Source organism: Gigantopelta aegis, chromosome 1 (assembly GCF_016097555.1).
Source record: "Gigantopelta aegis isolate Gae_Host chromosome 1, Gae_host_genome, whole genome shotgun sequence".
In the NCBI taxonomy this organism is placed as follows: domain Eukaryota; kingdom Metazoa; phylum Mollusca; class Gastropoda; order Neomphalida; family Peltospiridae; genus Gigantopelta; species Gigantopelta aegis.
Window position 1 is genome coordinate 43,484,673 of NC_054699.1, and position 21,364 is coordinate 43,506,036.

Genomic DNA, 21,364 nt, shown 5'->3' on the forward strand with positions numbered 1-21,364 from the left:
CTGTTACACCATCTGTTCCAGTTCAGGGGAGACAACTCCACAAATAAATTTATGACAACTCAATAACTGAAAATAATTGAGTTTGATTTAATCCAGGGCTCGCGCTGTCGGTAGCCAAATTAGCCATTGGCTAATTTAAAAAAAAAATGGCTAATAAAATTTGCAAGTGGCTAAAATTTTGGCTAAGCCATTTTCTGTCTTCTGATGTGAACATAATCTATCCGACACCTCAAACATAATAATACTACCAAATATTCAATTTTCATAATAGCGATCTCGCGACCGGTAACGAGAAACGGTGTCATGCAGAATACAGCGTAGGCCTTAGGGACCGTAACAAAAGTATATTGAAGCCAGAGAGACTAAGTCACTTAGTCTGGGGGGGAGGGGGTTTACGATTTCAACATCTCCATTTAGTCTTTTATCACTTTTGGCTTCACTTGCTTTGAACTTGAAAATCATCATACAAACACAACCCAAAAGGCTTCAAAACACTGGCCAAGGTATTTATTGTCGACCTACTGCCCATGCAAAGCAGGATATCAAGGTGGCTAGGTATGTATTACAGTCAACTCTCGTTATAACGGCCATGTTGGTACCACACAGGTCTTGCCGTTGTAACGATCGTAAAGAGTTGGCTCTCTTAGTATGACAAGTGGTTTGGCAATTATGTGTAACACTAATAAATAATAAAGTAATGAAACAAACAAAAAACAAACAAACAATTGTTGTTATACATCTTGAGCGTGTTTAGGATGATTTTCTTTAATAAGAGTCACTTGTCTTTTTTCACTTATCGAAATTTGTGTGTGGCGTCGTGTCGTGGGTGCGTGTGATATTTTCTCCCAATAAACAGCGCATTAAAACATTTCACGATATATTGTAACTTCTAATTAACAAAAAGAGACTTGACAGGAACAACTCAACTCTGCATCAAGATATTAACAACAATACAAGTTGTTTAAAAAATCTCTACCTTGCACATCAAGCGCTGGAATAGAGCCGAAAAACGGCAATTGCAACAGCAAAAAAGAAGAGAAAAGAAGCATAAATTATCTTAAATTGCTGGAAAATATGACTTGAGAAATAGGCCAACTTGGAGCTTATGTCATTGGCGTCTGATGAAAGATACCAATGGGCATATTGTCATTGGATGTATAGTTTAATAGTTACAAAGCATTTCAGAGTGCCTTGGTTGGCCTCATATCACTGTTTAAAAACATTGTTTCACTATGTGCATTCATGAATAAATACTGTTTGTATCTTTTATATTACTACTGTCTTCCTTTGGTCTTTTCCAAACCTTGTTCTGTAACGTCAATTTGGATGAAGCCAAAGTCAACTGCCCATTTAGTCTTTTTGAGGGGGGTGGGGGGTCAGAATCAAGACTAAGTAACTTAGTCTCTCTGGCTTCAATATACTTTTGTTACGGTCCCTTATGATGTTTGCGTATTTTAATAATCACAGTTATTAATTTTAATGGTATGCATTTAGCATGTATGACAGCAATGTCTGGAAGATCTGTAGCTTGTTATTTTCACTTTGTAATAAAAACAGACCGACAATGCATGTCAATTTGAATACACATGCCAGTCCAGGGCCGAAAGACATGTAGGCCATCTCAAGGGCCAAATTCAGCCAGACCGAGCGAAAACAAAACATTCGCTAGACTGGTTTGTGCGCTTCACGTTAAACCAAATGGACACGACGAACACCATAGAACAAATAGTTCGCGAACGTTAGGAAGAACGTTCGTTGGCTGAACTGAGGACAGCTCTCGGTGGAATATATACATCACGCTTCAGAGTCGGCCGACACCCGCGTGTCAAGAGACATCGTTGCGGACATTAAACAATACAATTACACAAAAGTAAATCTTGATGTAAATTTGTAGAAAAACAATAGTTATTCGCATCAATGAATACCTAACTGCAGTTTTTGTTTATTCCTTTGTCTTTGTTAATTTTGTACCCATGCAGATCGCGATCGCCGGAAATGAACATGCAGTATTTAAATTTTGTAAGCAGAAATCACAACAAGCATTTAACAGCTGAAATCAACCGCAATAACATGGCACAAATTATGAAATTGTTTGGGATGGGGAATTGATGGGTCACTTAAAAAAAAAAAAAGCAATTGAAACTAACATAAAGATTGCTATTTAAAGAAATAATGAGCTCTATATAAAAAAAAAAAGCTCTCAAATTTTTATTTGAGAAAAAAGGAAGAAAGAAAAAAAAAACCACCATCCATAAACATCCAACCCACCCCCATATTTCTGTATGTTTGTTAATTTAATGTCATAGGCTTTAGAAGTGGGGGTGGGTGTATGGGTACTAGCTTCAAACTGAAGATATTGCATAACCCCATCCCCGCTGAAAAATCAAAGTAATATATTAATTGCCCCTAACCCCATTGAGGTTTTGTTATTCCTATTTATTCCAGTTTGTACACAATTAGCTGAAAAAGATACATTTTTGATATTCATATATAAATACTCAATACAGTACTGCGTAAAACAAATTTGGCTAAAGCATTTTCAATATGGCTAATAAAAATTCCATTTGGCTAATATTTTGGCTACAGGTATTTTTGATCCAGGGTGAGCCCTGTAATCATAAAAATATCTTGCTTTTAATACAATATTTATTGCAGTCAAAATACTAATTCAAAACGGTTTGTGATTGGCTAACAGGCCAAAAACAAAAATAAAATTGTGAAACATCTGAACATAGCCCAGTCCGGATTTTCCGCTTCCACATTTTTAATATACTGTGATAATGCATGTTTACTTCCGTCGCTGAACACGTGTATACTCTGTCCGATGAACTGATCGCTAGCACATGCGAAGGAAAACAGCATAAAGCTTTTTAGTGTTAGTATTGTTTTATTATCATGTATGTACTTACAATCGTGTTCTTGATTTAAAGTTTTAAACAGCTTTTGTTTTGTGGTTTGTTCCGTGACAGGAGGGAGCACCACTTTGTTACTACTAGCCTCGTACATCGGAAACTAATGTGGTATAGTTGAACGAGACTACATATTTTTATTTATTTTTGGTCGGCCTTTATAAAAAGTTTATTTTCGCGTGGAATATATTTTCACGAATTTCATTCACACGCGAAAAATGCGAAAATAAAGTATTATACAGTAGTTTATTAAACTGAATGAGTACAGTCAAACCAGCTCTAGAAGCCACCTGTGTAGAGAGGCCGCATTTTGATACTTTTAAATCATCTAATATCTACCATGTTTTCAAAGTCAGGATTAGCTTTGAACAAAGATTTTTAAAAAATCTGTTTTCCAGAATTTCAAATGATAGAACTACCTATAACTGTTACTGTCCTTGTTCATTCATAAGAGGCAAGATTTAGCTCAGTGGGTAATTAGGCTGGTTCACGGTTATTCGAGGATACATGGTTTAACAAGTTATGCAAAATGAAATGAGTTATCTGTAATTGTAAACTGATGGTGAATGTGTTCCATATTGTGATTGGTTAATTACATTCTTTTTTCTGGGATCAAATGAAAATAAGCTAATGATGTCATTAGTAATTGGAACAGGGCAAGTTGATAGATAAGGGTTTTTCAACTGAAGTGTGCGTGAAAATGTGGATGGCAATCATGCACTTTAATACCCATGGTGAGAACGCATTGTACGGGCACAACGTACAGAATTTCAGACATTTGTTGGGGTGATAGTAGGTACATGTGTTTGCATAACTTTTACCATTTTGTTGTGGCCTCTAAATGGAAATACCATTACTCATATTGAAATCCAAATGCTACTTAGGAAACCTCACTCTGGGCCTAATCCACAAAGGCCATACATTCCTTCTTTCATAATTTGTGTGTAGTACTAACAATATGAGTGACCCTTCAATAGTGATCTTCAGTATATATATATATATATATATATATACACACACACACACATATATACATATATGTATACACACACACACACACACACACACACACACACACACACACACACACACACACACATGTATATATATATATATACACACATGTATATATATATATCTATTGGGAAGAAAAATTAAGTTTTAGCCAAGTACTACAAACACACTGAATATACAGACACTGATATTCTGAACAAAACAAATGTTCTTAATGTATGTTCTTAATGTGAAAAAGGCTCTGTAAAGCCAGGAATCCATGTGGTATGTGCTATCCTGTCTGTGGGATGGTGCATATAAAAGATCCTTTGCTACTAATGGAAAAATGTAGCCTGTTTCCTCTCTAAGAATATATGTAAAAAATTACCAAATGTTTGATATTCAATAGTCGATGATTAATAAATCAATGTGCTCTAGTGGTGTCATTAAACAAAACAAACTTGTTTATATGTTCACAATGCGTGATGTGTGTGGCGTGATGCACAATACATTAATTCTCGAACTCCTCTGTGATCGTTCCAATACGCACCACGCACTATGCATTACTCATCACGTACACATGGATTCCTAGCTGAAGTCCACAAACATCTTACAATGGCAGTAAACTCACGGCATCTTACAATGGCAGTAAACTCACGGCATCTTACAATGGCAGTAAACTCAGGGCAGTCCCTTTAAAGGAATTTCTTCAATTCAAAAGTAACTCACCATCATAAATACTTCTTTGCCGAGCTGGGACCAAGCGTTGTGTATTTGGTTAACTTTTTAGACGGAGTTTGAAATGACCTCGGCGAGATTTCTTCCTGTAATAAAGTTAGAAAAACACTGTTAACATGTGACTCACATAATCTCTCCCGAGATGAATCCAGTCAAGATCAAGACCATAAAGCTCATGACAACTTAAATTATTTCACTCAGGACATCATCAGGGGCATAAAACGTGGCATAAACGATTTTGTCGTTCGTCTGTCGGTTATGCAAAACCAATATCAACATAAATGATGGATCGTTCGTGCAAACGCTGTAATCGCTTGTCAGAAAAGCCAAACAAACGTATGTTAGCTAATATCATCAATGTTTTGGAAAACTGTGTGCATTGGGAAATCCCTGACCTAGATGTACGTCATATGTGCTTGATGGTAATGTTATAACCAGCTTTTTCTCCATCGTTCAACGTGTTCAGCTATTTTCTTCATGACCACATCAACTTTCGTTATAAAACACTACCCACTTTAGCACGCCACTGACATATTTACAATTTACGGCAGTTTGCTGAAATTCTCGAACTCCTGATGTCATGATATTCATTGTTTGAAGCACGTCACAGAACTTTTATGAGTAGTTTCTTAGATTATTATGTTATCTAGGATTTTTTGCCAGGGTCCCATGTCTAATAGGATTGAGTAAATCATACTTGTGATATGTTTACGGTCCACTGAATGATGCAGTTCACCACTGTTAAATTAATTTATTACAACAGACATAATTAAATATATATATATATAGAGGATTCGTCACGAGTATTTTTTAATATGGAGAATATCAACCAAGTCTATGTTAATTGGTATTTGTCGAGGCTCCGCCAAGAAAAATACCGATTAACTAGATGAGGTTGATATTTTACATATTAAAAACACGAGTAGCGAAATCTATTTATCCTATAACACTTGTAAGATAACATTTTAATTAATTTTTTAGTAAATCACAGTACTAAAGTCGCCGTCATCGATAATATGACGTCATCAGGATTAGCACAGATTAGTTTGACGTCATGCATTTTAAACAAATCTTTGAAAACGTTACGCTCAGGTACATGGTTCTTGTTGGCTTGTAACAGCACAGCAACACATTACCTAGAGACCTTGCAAATTTGCATACCATTATTAACCGGGTTAATAAAGTAAATTATCACATGGGCTTATGACATGGATATCATGGGTAAGTTATAGGATAAATAGATATAGATATATATATATATATATATAGATATTTATTATATAATATCTTCACTTTCAGTGCAGTCAAAGTATGTGATATTTTTCAGATCACATACTTTAAGAATTTGATAACTTTGCAAACCAGATGTAAATTAGTCGAGGTCTCGGCACTAAGTTTATTGTCATTTAAGCAAACGTACTTGGGTGACACTCCATGATTGACGTAAGCATTCATAGTCATCAAATAAAAACATTTCAATGGCAATTTGACACTGAAAGCTGTCCAGCATTCAGAAAACAAAAAACGTTAGGCATAACTTTATTTTGATGTAAGGACATCCAAAATAACGTCATTCGAGTTTGTCGTCATTTCCATTAAAAAATACACCGCGCCACATATTGTTACATCATTTGAATATCTAGTAATGGTGGACTGGAATTAAAGTTGCGTTTACGGTTTACAAAAACACATTGTATTAAGCATGAGCTTATATGATAAAGAGATTATTACCCTCGTGTATTTCGGTATCGTCAATATCATATATTAGGAATAAAAATTGTATTATGCGAGCCTCTGGCATTTTTATTCCTAATATATGATATTGACGATACAGAAAAACACTCTGGTAATAACCTCTATATATATATATATTGTGAATTTTTGGAACAGAAATTGTGAATTTTCAGAGCCACATTCTTTTGGGAATGGACCTAGGAAGGGGCCTAGGAAGGGGCCTATGTTCAGACCCACAGAACGCCTGAATAAATCACTGTAAACTCACAATCTCACCAAAATATCAAATCTTGTCATGTCATCTAATTTGTGCCTAATCTTTATCATGTTATAGCTCACCTGCAGAGAAAAGGCTCCTAAACTGATGGAATCGCTGTCATCAAAGTGGCTCAAGGTAGGTGAAGAATCCTGCAATGTGAATACTCCGTTAATACGATGGACAAGTCAGGGCAAGACTTTAATAAGTTTATTATTCTACACCGTATTAGGAACTGACAACTCCATAAACTGACTTATTTAATTTAAAAAGAAAGTCCGTTTCAAAAGAATTGCATAAATTAGTTTATTAACCTTCGAGATACGTCAGGCAAGATATCTTGTCCAAAGTCACGCAAGTCAACACACTGTACAGTGCCTTCCCCAGTTCATATTTCCCGCCATTTTACACACGGCACGGACAGGAAATAATAGAACAGGGAATATATTAATTGAGATTATGGCAGCTTTAGTTGGGAATTTTAAGTTGAAAAAGTTCTTTTTGGCAAGTATTTACGCTAGACAACGATTACTGAACATTGCAGACATTTAAAGGAATCAATAGCTGACTGTGACAGGTAATTAGATAATACATTTGACCATTTTACCAACCACAAAATTAACAAAATATTGGGATATGAATTGTAGTTCATTTGGAAAAAACAAACAGTTGTGGTCAGCAAAACATTGTGATTGGGAATAATGGCTATGAATACCGGAGAGCTAATACCAATTGCCAATCTAATTAAAATTAGCTCCACTATTACATGTGGATCTAAAGACAGCCAGTTGGAGCTCATGTCCACCAATCAAAACCTTACTTGCAGAATCCTGCCAGTGATTTAAAAATAATTTGAAAATATTCCAAATTATCCTGAGGGTATACGACATGTTTCGTGTGAATTACGAATGCCTTAAAACATGTTTTATTTTATAAAATAAATAATTTGTAATGTAAAACTGAAGACTGATTTAGTTTTTTTAAATTTTATAAATAAATAAATAATTTTTAATGTAAAATTGAAGACTGATAACCCACCCCATACGTATTGGTATGGTTCGCTGTACTGCGGCCACTAAAATAGACTCGCCCGATATTTTTACAATTTGTATGCTCCCAAATAACGTTATAAAAGGCGAAGTGTGATTGGTCAATATTTAAATTATTATTTACAGACGAAATGTTACCTGGACATTGGGCACTACGCAGTGTTGTTAGTTTTAAATCACTGGCAGGATTCTGCAAGTAAGGTTTTGATTGGTGGACATGAGCTCCAACTGGCTGGTGTTAGATCCACATGTAATAGTGGAGCTAATTTTAATTAGATTGTACCAATTGCATGTAAGTAAGCGCGACTTTATAGATTTTAAAACTAATTTTAAACCAAATTAACTGATCTAAAATATCATTAACATTTTTTTTTTTTAAACATGAAAATAGTATTTACCGTAAATTCCCCATATGAACATTATTTAATGTATTTATAAATGTAAAATTATAAACTTATACCCACTCAATGTGTTTTTTTGTAAAAAATTCATCCAGTACTAAAAAAATCTATAAATATATATAAAAAAAAAGGGTTTTGTTTTTAATGAAATTCATGATTAATCTAACTTGATCTAAAAAAAAATCCACCTTTGTAACTCAGAATTCCCAGGTATTAAATAGTAGATTGAAATATGAAGTGGTGAATGCTCGGCATCGCAGTACACAATGTGTTGGCTTGTGGGACATAGCGCAGTGGTAAACCATTCACCTGCTGTGCGGTCAGTCTAGGATCGATCCCCATCAGTGGGCCCATTGGGCTATTTCACTTTCCAGCCAGTGCATCACGACTGGTATATCAAAGGTCATGATACGTGCTATCCTGTCTGTGGGATGGTGCATATAAAAGATCCTTTGCTACTAATGGAACAAGTAGTGGGCTTCATCTCTATGACTATATGTCAATGTTACCAAATGTTTGACTTCCAATAGCCGATGATTAATAAATCAATGTGCTCTAGTGGTGTCGTTAAACAAAACAAACTTCAACTTTATGTCTAGTCCTTTTCGTAACATGCCTTGAGCTGTACATCCATGGGTGTAACTATCACAACTTAAATTGATCTAGAAATTATAATACATGACAAACATAAAACTTAACAAAAAAACATAGAGGTACACAAAATGTTGACAGCATTGTAGAAAACGTAACACCCACGTTCATCTCGCCTTCCAACTGCCTCAACAAGAGGCAGTAACTTAATGTGTATATTTTTAAATCACATACTGAACAAGATAAACAACACTTACAGTCAGATCGAAAGTGCTGGCCAGTCGTCTCCCCTTGAGATCACCCGGCGTGACGGAGTTCTCTCGAACAAAGGGACTGAATCCTTTGTGTGTGACACTGGATATCGCTCGCTTCAACCGGCTCGGAGTCTTGTTAAAAGAAAATGCTCTACTGACTCGCTTGCCAAACCTAAAAAAAGAAAAAAAAAAAAAAAAAGCCAATTAAAAAAATACAAAATACACGAAAGCACTTGGCTAGGATCGATCCCAGTCAATGGCCCCATTGGGCTATATCTCATTCTAGGCAGTGCACCATGACTGGTATTTCAAAGGCCATGGTGTGTGCTATCCTGTCTGTAGGATGGTGCATATAAAAGATCCCTTGCTACCAATGGAAAAATGTAGCAGCCAATATGTCTAAATTACCAAATGTTTAAAATCCAATAGCCGATGATTAATAAATCAATGTGCTCTAGTGGTGTCGTTAAACAAAGCAAACTTTAAATACATGAAACAAATAGTTATAATAAGTAATACTTTGTTTGTTTGTTTGTTTTGTTTAACAGCACCACTAGAGTACATTGATTAATTAATCATCGGCTATTGGATGTCAAACATTTGGTAATTCTGACTCGTAGTAAACAGAGGAAACCCGCTACATTTCTCCTAATGCAGCAAGGGATCTTTTATATGCACTTTCCCATAGGCAGGAAAGCACATACCACGACTTTTGACCAATTGTGGTGCACTGGTTAAAGGACAAAAACCCAGTCAGTTGAATGGATCCACCGATTACATTTCAAAACGTACCTAACAAGCGAAAACGAGTTTAATATCTTTTTAAACAACAAGATGGGAGATAAATGGTATCTAACAAATATAAATGTATTATTCTATTTCTCACATATTCTCAAAAACCAGGTTTTAAGCAAATTTTAACATCTTTTTCGACTCAAAACTTTATTTTACAACCATTGCACTTGTAGCTGACTTACGCATCACAGACACATGATTGTCAGGTTAACTATACGTCACAGTGTAATCGATTTCCACCATGTTGTTTTTCATTGGATGCATGGCACCAATAGGTGTGTAAGAATCCAAGATATCACACACTCCTTAAAATTAAACAACCTTTTTGAGAGTACTGCTAAAGAAATATGCCTCTCCTACCAGGTCCAACAAACTTTCTTATCTCCTATGTTCAAGGGCAATAACTCTGTAAACAATGGTAAACCACCATGAGAGTCCAACTTGATCTGTAACAGTACATGGTAAAGCTATATACACAAAATTTCAGCTGAATATTTTGAGGTATTCAAAACAAAAAGGTCAAGAAAACTAATTTTTGTATCTCCTAAGATCAAGGGCTATAAATCTGTCAAAAATGGGTAAATCGCCATGAAACTTCAGTCAAATTTGATCTGTAACTCTTCATGAATAGGCTATATACCAAATTTTAGCTCAATACCCTGAGGCATTGTGGGAAAAATATCAAGAATACTATTTGTGGGATGGATGGACGGACAGACAGACAGACAGATGGAGAGGAACAGACAGACAGACAGACAGATGGATGGATAGAGAGGAAACCTATAGCCCCTCCAAATGGATCCAGAGGGGACTAAAAAACCTACTTGACAGCTTTGCTTAGTTTATTGCTGAGGTCTTTGGTGTTGATGTTCAGCTCATCTCCCTTCACTGTGGCAAGTAACGTCTCCTGGAAACAAAACACTACAGTTGTGAACAATCACCATGGTAATACATACTGGAAAGAAAACACTACAGATGTGAACAATCACCATGGTAATACATACTGGAAACAAAACACTACAGTTGTGAACAATCACCATGGTAATACATACTGGAAACAAAACACTACAGTTGTGAACAATCACCATGGTAATACATACTGGAAACAAAACACTACAGTTGTGAACAATCACCATGGTAATACATACTGGAAACAAAACACTACAGTTGTGAACAATCACCATGGTAATACATACTGGAAACAAAACACTACAGATGTGAACAATCACCATGGTAATACATACTGGAAACAAAACACTACAGTTGTGAACAATCACCATGGTAATACATACTGGAAACAAAACACTACACAGTGTGTTAGCAACGTGTTTACACTTACGTAGTCTATACGACACAGTGTGTTAGCGAGGTGTTTACACTTACGTGGTATGTACGACACAGTGTGTTAGCGAGGTGTTTACACTTACGTGTCTTAGCACAGTGTGTTAGCGTGTTTACACTTACGTGGTCTGTACGACACAGTGTGTTAGCGAGGTGTTTACACTTACGTGGTCTGTACGACACAGTGTGTTAGCGAGGTGTTTACACTTACGTGGTCTGTACGACACAGTGTGTTAGCGAGGTGTTTACACTTACGTGGTCTGTACGACACAGTGTGTTAGCGAGGTGTTTACACTTACGTGGTCTGTACGACACAGTGTGTTAGCGAGGTGTTTACACTTACGTGGTCTGTAGGACAGTGTGTTAGCGAGGTGTTTACACTTACGTGGTCTGTACGACACAGTGTGTTAGCGAGGTGTTTACACTTACGTGGTCTGTACGACACAGTGTGTTAGCGAGGTGTTTACACTTACGTGGTCTGTACGACACAGTGTGTTAGCGAGGTGTTTACACTTACGTGGTCTGTACGACACAGTGTGTTAGCGAGGTGTTTACACTTACGTGGTCTGTACGACACAGTGTGTTAGCGAGGTGTTTACACTTACGTGGTCTGTACGACACAGTGTGTTAGCGAGGTGTTTACACTTACGTAGTCTGTACGACACAGTGTGTTAGCGAGGTGTTTACACAGATCTCGAAGCTTGTCGGTTTTCGAGACATCCTCCATGTCCAGCATGAAGCTGTAGAGTTTCTCTTTCAACTCCATGTTGTTCCGTGTGATGAACGCAAACACACCTCGGCAATCTACAAAGATTATTTTACAAATTTCAATACAAATAACTTTTTTTTTTTTAACTGTCATCCTAAAACAAAATAATAAAATCCTATAAAAAAATTGAATCTTTTATTTTCAAAATGTATTATATTTTTATTTCATATACAACCAGACCCTGAAAAGCATTAATGCACACTTTTAAATAAGTACCAATATCATTTCCATGGGTATGTAAGCTTTCTGTGAGTTTAACACTCACTAACATTTACAGCATTATTTGGATGTGTTTGTAGGCTTTCTGTGACATTAACCTTTACTGTTTTGTGCTTATCGTTTGACTATGACAGTTAGTATTTACGGACTCTTTGAAAGTTTGTATTTACCATTCAACTCTTATCATCTGATGCTGTGACATTTTGTACTTATCATCAGACTGTAGGACTTCTAGATTATGGAATCCCCACTCCCGTGGCTAGTGATATTCAATGTTGGGCTAGTAAATAACTACTGTTGCCATGCCAGACAGGGCTTCTAGATTATGGAATCCCCACTCCCGTGGCTAGTGATATTCAATGTTGGGCTAGTAAATAACTACTGTTGCCATGCCAGACAGGGCTTCTAGATTATGGAAGCCCCACTCCCGTGGCTAGTGATATTCAATGTTGGGCTAGTAAATAACTACTACTGCCATGTCCAACGGCTAGTGTAAAAAAAAAAATCAAATGTTATTTAGTCTATTTATAAATATGAATATACTGACCCCACTCCAACCCCTAATGTTAGTGTTTTGAGCTCGATCTTCCTCTTTAGGTCACATATCTGATTATAACTACTATTTAGTAAAATTGTATTAAAGCCGCACACCCTCGTTCCATCCAGCAAAATTAATTATAATTTGGTTAATCTACAAACCTGTAACACACTTAGATCACGTTTTTATCAAATGGAGTGAAAAAGCAGGTTTTATATCGATAAATACCATGGGAATCCCCATGTCCCAGTTGCTTGAAATAATTTTGAAAGTTAGTATTCTGATGTCACCGATAGATGTCGCTCAAAGCACAACAATGCCTACATCGCAACAAATTTCACAGAGTGCGCACAGACTTGGGGTGCGTTCCTTTCACCTCTCCTGGACATGTTCCATCTGTTCTGTCCTGGTTGTATCCCCTCTCCAGATATCGTAAGACTTAGCAAAATTATTGGTTTTAAGGGTTTGTAACATTTTGTATTGAGATACTTACTTGTCTGAACTTTATTGTTACTGAAAATGTTCACGAACTGTGAAGAAATATCTCACAAATGAACAACAAGCAAACGACAACAAATCGGACGTTGATTGCGCAAACCGTGCACGAGAAAACAAACTGAACCAAAATGATAACGGTCACGTGGTATACCAACGTCTGTGACGTTTACACAGGAAGATTCCCTCTAAAAATAGATTGGACCTCGCTTGCTTAACAGTTTTTTCTCGAGTGCACGCGGCTTTTTAAGAAATACAAAAAATGCATTTCGTGGTTTTACAAACATCAGGATTACCAGGATTACCAAAAAGCACTTCAGGTGAATGGAAATGTGTATTCTAAATAATAAAATGTAAGTAAAGTGCAATTTTATTTGTGAAAAAATGGGTTTAATAACGAAAAACAACGCCGTAATGGTTAACAACTAGCCGTAACTAGGGTGTGTCCCTTTAATTTAAAGGGACACACCCTAGTTACAGCTAATTGTTAACCATTACGGCGTTGTTTTTCGCTATTAAACCCATTTTTTAACAAATAAAATTGCACTTTACTTACCGTTTATTATTTAGAATATACATTTCCATTCACCTGAAGTGTTTTTTGGTAATCCTGGTTTTTGTAATACCACAAAATGTATTTTTCTTATTTCTTAAAAACGCACACATGTTTGAGAAAAAACCGTTGAGCAGACAAGGTCTAATCTATTTTTAGACGAGATATTTCAATTTCAATGTCACAGACGTTGGTATACCACGTGACCGTTATCATTTTGGTTCGGTTTGTTTTCTTGTGCACGGTTCGTGCAATCAACATCCGATTTGTTGTTGTTCATTTGTGAGATTTTTCTTCACAGTTCGTGAACATTTTCAGTAACAATAAAGTTCAGACAAGTAAGTGTCTCAATACAAAACGTTACAAACCCTTAAAATAATTTTGCTAAGTCTTACGATATCTGGAGAGGGGATACAACCAGGATAGAACAGTTGGAACATGTCCAGGAGAGGTGAAACGAACGCACCCCAAGTCTGTGAAATTTGTCGTGACGTAGGCATTGTTGTGCTTCGAGCGACATCTACCGGTGACATCAGAATACTAACTTTCAAAATTATTTCAAGCAATTGGGACATGGGGATTCCCATGGTATTTATCGATATAAAACATGCTTTTTCACTCCATTTGATAAAAACGTGATCTAAGTGTATTACAGGTTTGTAGATTAACCAAATTATAATTTATTTTCGCTGGATGGAACTAGGGTGTGCGGCTTTAAAGTAAAGTAGGACCAGTGAATTTTAATCGTGGCTAGTAAACTTTTTAAATTACTGATCCCATGGCTAGTGAATTTAAAAACAATTCTAGAAGCCATGAGACTGTGATATTTTGTACTTACCATCTGACTGTGTGAAAAGTAAAGTTTGTTTTGTTTAACAACACCACTAGAGCACATTGGGTCATTTTGACATATAGTCTTAGAGAGGAAACCCACTACCTTTTTTCCATTAGTAGCAAGGAATCTTTTATATGCCACATCCCAGATAGGATAGCACACACCATGGCCTTTGGTAGACCAGTTGTGGTGCACTGGCTGGAATGAGAAATAGGCCAATGGGCTCACCAATGGAGATCGATCTTACACCGAGTAAGGACTTTATCACTGGGCTACGTCCTGCCCTCCCCGACTGTGTGATGTTTTGAACTTACCATCGGACTGTGATGTTTTGAACTTACCATCGGACTGTGATGTTTTGAACTTACCATCGGACTGTGATGTTTAGAACTTACCATCGGACTGATGTTTTGAACTTACCATCGGACTGTGATGTTTTGAACTTACCATCTGACTGTGGTGTTTTGAACTTACCAGCTGACTGGTGTTTTGAACTTACCATCTGACTGTGATGTTTTGAACTTACATCTGATTGTGATGTTTTGAACTTACCATCTAACTGTGATGTTTTGAACTTACCATCAGACTGGTGTTTTGAAATTACCAGCTGACTGTGGTATTTTGAACTTACCATCTGACTGTGGTGTTTTGAACTTACCATCTGACTGTGGTGTTTTGAACTTACCAGCTGACTGGTGTTTTGAACTTACCATCTGACTGTGATGTTTTGAACTTACCATCTGACTGTGATGTTTTGAACTTACCATCTGACTGTGATGTTTTGAACTTACCATCAGACTGGTGTTTTGAAATTACCAGCTGACTGTGGTATTTTGAACTTACCATCTGACTGTGGTGTTTTGAACTTACCATCTGACTGTGATGTTTTGAACTTACCATCTAACTGTGATGTTTTGAACTTACCATCAGGCTGTGATGTTTTGAACTTACCATCTGCCTGTGGCATTTTGAACTTACCAGCTGACTGTGGTGTTTTGAACTTACCATCTGACTGATGTTTTCAACTTACCATCTGAATGTGATATTTTGAACTTACTGTCGGACTGTGATGTTTTGAACTTACCGTCAGCCTGTGATGTTTTGAATTTACCGTCGGCCTGTGATGTTTTGAACTTACCATCGGACTCTATGACATTTAAGACTCGCTTTATCGTCGTTAACGACATCATCTCTATGTGTTTGTAAGCTTTCTGTGGCGTCTTGTAGGCTGCAGGACTCCTGGTTGAATGTAGCACTTTGACTCGTCTCTTACATATCTGAAAAGTGTCAGTGATATGTACCAATCATAACCCAGACAAAGTAGAAATTAGCGTTGCATAAATCTACGTTTTAGGAATATTACATGTGGAACAAACTACATGTAGGTTTCATAAGGTTTCATTTTTTCTGTGAATACATTTTATATAAAAGGCAAAGACGAATTCATTGCAAAGATTTCAGCCAACAGATTTACAACTGGTTTTAAATGGTAAAAGTGCTCTAAGTGAAGAAGGCAATAAAGAAATATATTTTCATGTAAATAAGAATATAAATGACACAAAACGTTTCCCTTAATTAGTAAATAATGTATGGATTTTTAACATTATTACTTTTTTGTTTTCTTTTTTTTTTGTAGCCATATGCAATAATTGTGATGCCTTGTTTGTGTTTTCTTTTAGCAAACCTGATGTCTATTTATCAAACACATAGAAAACTTTATTGTGGTTCTTTTCTGTTTCCTTTATTATTTCTTTCTTTCACCCTTTCAATAATATTTATTTCTGTTTAAATTTAAATTGCAAAAATATATTAGTCGTAATATGTATGTATTATGGAGAAGGCCTAGTAAGTTGTATAACTTGTGCCTAATCCATTTGTTCTTTTAAAAAGCAATAAAATATTATTTAAAAAACCCCAATGGGTAGAATTATGGAAAAAGGCTACATAGATAAAGGTTCCAGGAAAGCTAATTTTGCCAGCATCTGTCTAATTTTTTTGGCACAAATTTCTCTAAAAAAAATTGCAGGAATTTCCACATTTGCTCCAGCTTTGTGGGGGCATTTGCCTCCCAGCTCCCCCCCCCCCCCTCCCCCCGCCCCCATCTTGTATGCTTATGCCTTTAATGTAAATGAAAACATAGGTAATGTCATCTCCTGATGTTTGACTACAACTCAGCAAAACATTTGTTTGTTTGGTTTTAACTTTATAATACAGTGAAACCTCTCAGAACTGGACCCATTTGTAAACCGGAATTCCCTCAAAACCGTTGAGTGTGTCGTTAAATAAAACATTTCTTTTTTTCTTTCTTTCCCTCAAAACCGGACATTTTTTGCGCCCCCCCCCTTCTAAATATATGTACAGAAGAGAACCTCTCTAAACCAGATACCTCTTAAAACCAGACGTTTTTCTTGGTCCCGAGGACATCTGGTTTAGAGGAGTTTCACTGTAGTTAACCCTTAAGAGAAAATCAATGACTGGTGCCCACCTCTATGCTGTCTGTGAAGATAAATAAAGAGAGTGGATTGCCCCGCCCACTGAGGTGGTCAGACAGCTCCAGCACGTCGATTCGGTCCACAAAACTCCGGTGAGACGAAATCAATGTGGCCTGAAAACAACAACAACTCAGTTTCAAATTAAAGACAGCATACTGGAAATTCTGCAACGATAATACGCAGTATTAAAAAAAATTGCCACGGGTGGAACGGCCCACCGATGGCAATTTTGACCCTGCTCACAGCAATTTTTGAAAAAGTACAAATGTTACATACTGGCAGATAATGTACACCTACTTGTAGTTGTATACATTTTGTCACTGTTGAGGAGCTTTACCTGTGTACAATTTATTTTTCAAAAATGGCAATTGGCATCAGTGCCATCGTTAAATTCCGAGCCCTGGATATTTGTTTGTAAATTCTGGAATGATAATACAGAGTATTTAAAAACTGCTTAGACAGGATATATATAACACATATTTGTGCTTCAAAATTAGATCCACACAACTCTGGTGAAATGAAATGAATGCAGCATGAAACTAACAGCAGATTTGTGGGGTTTTTGTTCACCTCAATGGATCCATTCAATTGATTGGGTTTTTTCTCGTTCCAACCAGTGCACTACAAGTGGTCAAAGGCCGTGGTATGTGTTTTCCTGTCTGTGGGAAAGTGCATATAAAAGATGCCTCGCTGCTAATCAAAAATTAGGTAGCAGGTTCCCTCTGATGACTACGTGTCAGAATGACCAAATGTTTGACATCCAAAAGCCAATGATTAAGTAATCAATGTGCTCTAGTGGTGTCGTTAAACAAAACACTGAGGATTTCAGTATTGCAATCCTAACTTACTGGACAATTGTCAATCTCTTTCATGATATCAAACATTGCCACTTGATTGTCTGTTCTTCGTTTGTCTTCGTTGATGTAACTGATAAAAAGAGAAAACAAACAGGTTTTAATATATTATTTAAACAAATCAAAATTAAAGAAAAGGGTCACTTTTTAATAAAAAGATTTACGAATAATTACATTTGTTGCATGCCATAAACTTATTTGATGTTGAGAATTGTATTCATAGATGCTTACCTCAATGCATCTTTGAACCACACCACACCCCAAAAAGTATTAAAAGTTTGCCGCCCTCCATAAAGTAGTACTAAACCAAATAAATTCCTGCTGGGTTAAAGTTTGAGGTGCAGCCATCTTTTGATAGAGCAGTGAATACCTCAAGTCCTGTTATTGGTGGTAAATGTGAGTGCGTTTGTTATAAAAAAAAATCAAAAAAATCATAGGTGCTACCCATTATGTCTGAAATGAGCAGCTTCATCCCAAATTTGTTTTTATTCACTTCAAGGGTAAAGGGTGGTAATATTTATATCCGTCATGTATATGTTAATTAATACGCTGCAGGTAGGAGTTTACCCACACATGTTATTATTGTCATTAATGGGATTTCGTTTGGTGGGATACACCCATAAGCATTGTGATGAACATACATAAATACAACTATAAATCAAGTTTCATGGATATAGGACTTACAGTTTGTGACAAATGGAGTCGAACATTAATGTTAAGCTAAACATAACAGACGATGTTGTTGCCATAAAGTATTTTCTCGCCCACTAGACAGGGCTATCCAGCTTTTGTATGGTGCTAGATAAATCTGTCTGACCTGAGGGCTAGATGATTTCTACATACGCGTGGCGTCATAACTCATGTTTTACGACGATTGATGTCATAACTCATGATTTTCAGAATTCTGTTTGCCATTTCATGTTGTATCATATATGTAAACAAATTAATATTTTCAACTTTATATTTATTGGTAAGTTGTTACATTTTTGTCGTTGCATCATGAGGTGGACTATATTTCCCCCTGCGTATGATTAAATGAGTTTGTAGGTAAAAATAGTTACGAATCATTCTACAATAAACAAACTGTCGTTTACAAAGTTAATGTTTTGCTACTGAAATTAAATGGGCAAGAAAAAGAATTAATCACCGTTGTGAGGTATAGATACGGCAATTCCAACCCTCGGAAAAAAATATTTTTGCAAAAAACATTTTGTCCCTTGGGTTAGAATTGCCTTATCTATACCTCACAAAACGGTGATAGATTCTATTGATCTATATTTTGACATTTTATTTAATACAGGCATGACAATGAATTGAATTTGTTTTTAAACCTGCAGCTGTTTTGTATAATTGTACATTGGTGACTCTTGGTCTGTCTAGTGTGCAGTACCCTGTTCCACAAAGCAACGTTAGCATTAAGATCACCGTAAGTGCATAACGCAGGTATGCATTTAAGTTGATCTTAGTCCTAAAATCACTTCGTGGAACGGGGCCCTTGGGCTTTAGATTGCATCAACAATGAGACGCTGAACGTTGGGCCCAAAATACATATGCCCAAAATCATCACGCCCAACTCGTGTACATGTACAAACGTGCTGACCTCAACATATTTCACCCCAAAATCACTGAAATGTCAAGTTTAATTAGATTAAAATAACTTGAAATACATTTCTAAATACTGACAACTCTACAGCAGCTGTTAATGATGATACTGAACTAAATCGACCTTCCTGCACTCAGACAAGACAACAGTCCCTGTTGTGCTCAAATTAGTGAGATCTCAAGTTAAATAGACAATAATACATGAGTGGCCGTTAAGATACCATTTATCTCACAACGAGTTGTTTTAAAATGTATCTAACAAGCGAAAGTGAGTTTGATAGGTTTTTAAACGAGTTGTGAGACAAATGGTATCTAACGGATATGAATGTATTGCTCTATTTCTTACATATCCAAAAAAAAAAACCCCAGGTTTTAAGCACATTTTAACATCTTTTTCAACTAAAAGTTATTTACAGCTGTTCCACTGACTTACGAGTCACAGACACACAATTGCCAGATTAACTATACATCACAGTGTAATTGATTTCCACTGTGCTGTTTCTTTTATGGGATGTATGGCATTGGTGACCTGGTCATCACCTAAGAGCAGCCAGTCGTATGTCTTGAAATTGTTAGAACACGTACGTATGTAAACAACTATGTGTTATCAAAAATAACACATGGTGTTCTCACCAACTGGTGTGTAAGAAAACGAGACCCACTGCCACCGTATTGGATACCAGCGGCCCCGAGGACACACCCCAATATGCTAACAGTTTGTTGTCACCCAATTAATCTGTATAACACTCACGTCATGATGCCTTTCAATTTGGAAATTGCTTCGTCCAATTTCTGATGGTCTGGGTTCTTTGAGTCTGTGTGTTTCTTGATATCTAAAACCAAACGAGAACATCTCTTCACACATCTATAAACACACGCGGCAGTGAATTAGCAGTATGCTCATAATCCATAAGCCACTAAGAGTATATTCATAGAAAAACATTATACTGTTTTATCCGGACTCGAACTTAACACAATTTGTCACTAATGGCAATAGTCTGTTTAAATTGCCATGTCTGAAATAGCCTAAAGACGGCAATTTTGAGCCTGTTTTTAAAGTTACTTTTGCAGCATATAAACATGACTGAAAGATTATTTTGTTGTATGTACATATATTTGAAATGTTGAAAATGTTAAATACTGGCACATAATATAAACCAGATGTATACATTTTGGCGACGTTGAGGAGCTTTACCGATGACAGTAATTTTCATCCAGCAGCAGAAAAGTGCTATCGGTGATTGTTCCGACTTACATCAAATTATATCTCAATGACATCGTTAAGTTCGAGACATGTTTTATTATACACAGAATAATCATGATCACATTTCGGGAGATGTAGGCATTGATAAAAAAATTCCACACCCATACTGCTAGAAAAACATTCATACTTACCAGTTAGAACACTTATAAAACATGCAAACATGGAATGGTATGCATGTACAGGGTCCATAGCCTTAAAGACCAAACAAATTCAAAGACTTTTAAACAGCGGTCAAAGACAAAAAAAAAAAAAAAAATGTTTTATTTAATGACGCACTCAACATATTTTATTTACGGTTATATGGCATCAGACATATGGTTAAGGACCACAGAGATATTGAGAGAGGAAACCCGCTGTCGCCATTTCATGGACAACTCTTTTTCGATTAGCAGCAAGGGATTTTTTATATGCACCATCCCAGACAGGGTAGTACATACCACTGCCTTTGATATACCAGTCGTCATGAATTGGCTGGAATGAGAAACTGACAGGGATCAATTCCAGACCGACCGCACATCGAGCGAGCACTTTACCACTGGGCTACATCCCGCCACGCGATAAAAATATCAAATCAGTTTGTTTACGTTGCTGTCCATGGTAAAATTATAATTGAGGTTTTTTTTACATGGATCATGGCAGATTAAACCTTGTAACTGAAAAATATCAAGTGCATGCAGCTGTA

At 36.4% G+C, this 21,364-nt stretch overlaps 1 protein-coding gene across 2 annotated transcripts in view; it reads right to left on the reverse strand.

Annotated features, from left to right (window-relative positions):
* Positions 1 to 21,364, reverse strand: part of LOC121375378 (protein ECT2-like) — a 98,162-nt gene that overhangs the window by 38,286 nt on the left and 38,512 nt on the right. For both annotated transcript variants that reach the window (XM_041502804.1, XM_041502811.1), the window contains exons 15-23: positions 20,170 to 20,251; positions 17,811 to 17,889; positions 16,956 to 17,075; positions 15,609 to 15,747; positions 11,711 to 11,865; positions 10,545 to 10,627; positions 8,929 to 9,097; positions 6,714 to 6,782; positions 4,632 to 4,726 (exon numbers count right to left, since the gene is read on the reverse strand). In XM_041502804.1, coding sequence (XP_041358738.1) covers positions 4,634 to 4,726; positions 6,714 to 6,782; positions 8,929 to 9,097; positions 10,545 to 10,627; positions 11,711 to 11,865; positions 15,609 to 15,747; positions 16,956 to 17,075; positions 17,811 to 17,889; positions 20,170 to 20,251 — 989 coding nt within the window. In that variant the 3' untranslated portion in view covers positions 4,632 to 4,633. The remainder of the gene's footprint in view (positions 1 to 4,631; positions 4,727 to 6,713; positions 6,783 to 8,928; positions 9,098 to 10,544; positions 10,628 to 11,710; positions 11,866 to 15,608; positions 15,748 to 16,955; positions 17,076 to 17,810; positions 17,890 to 20,169; positions 20,252 to 21,364) is intronic.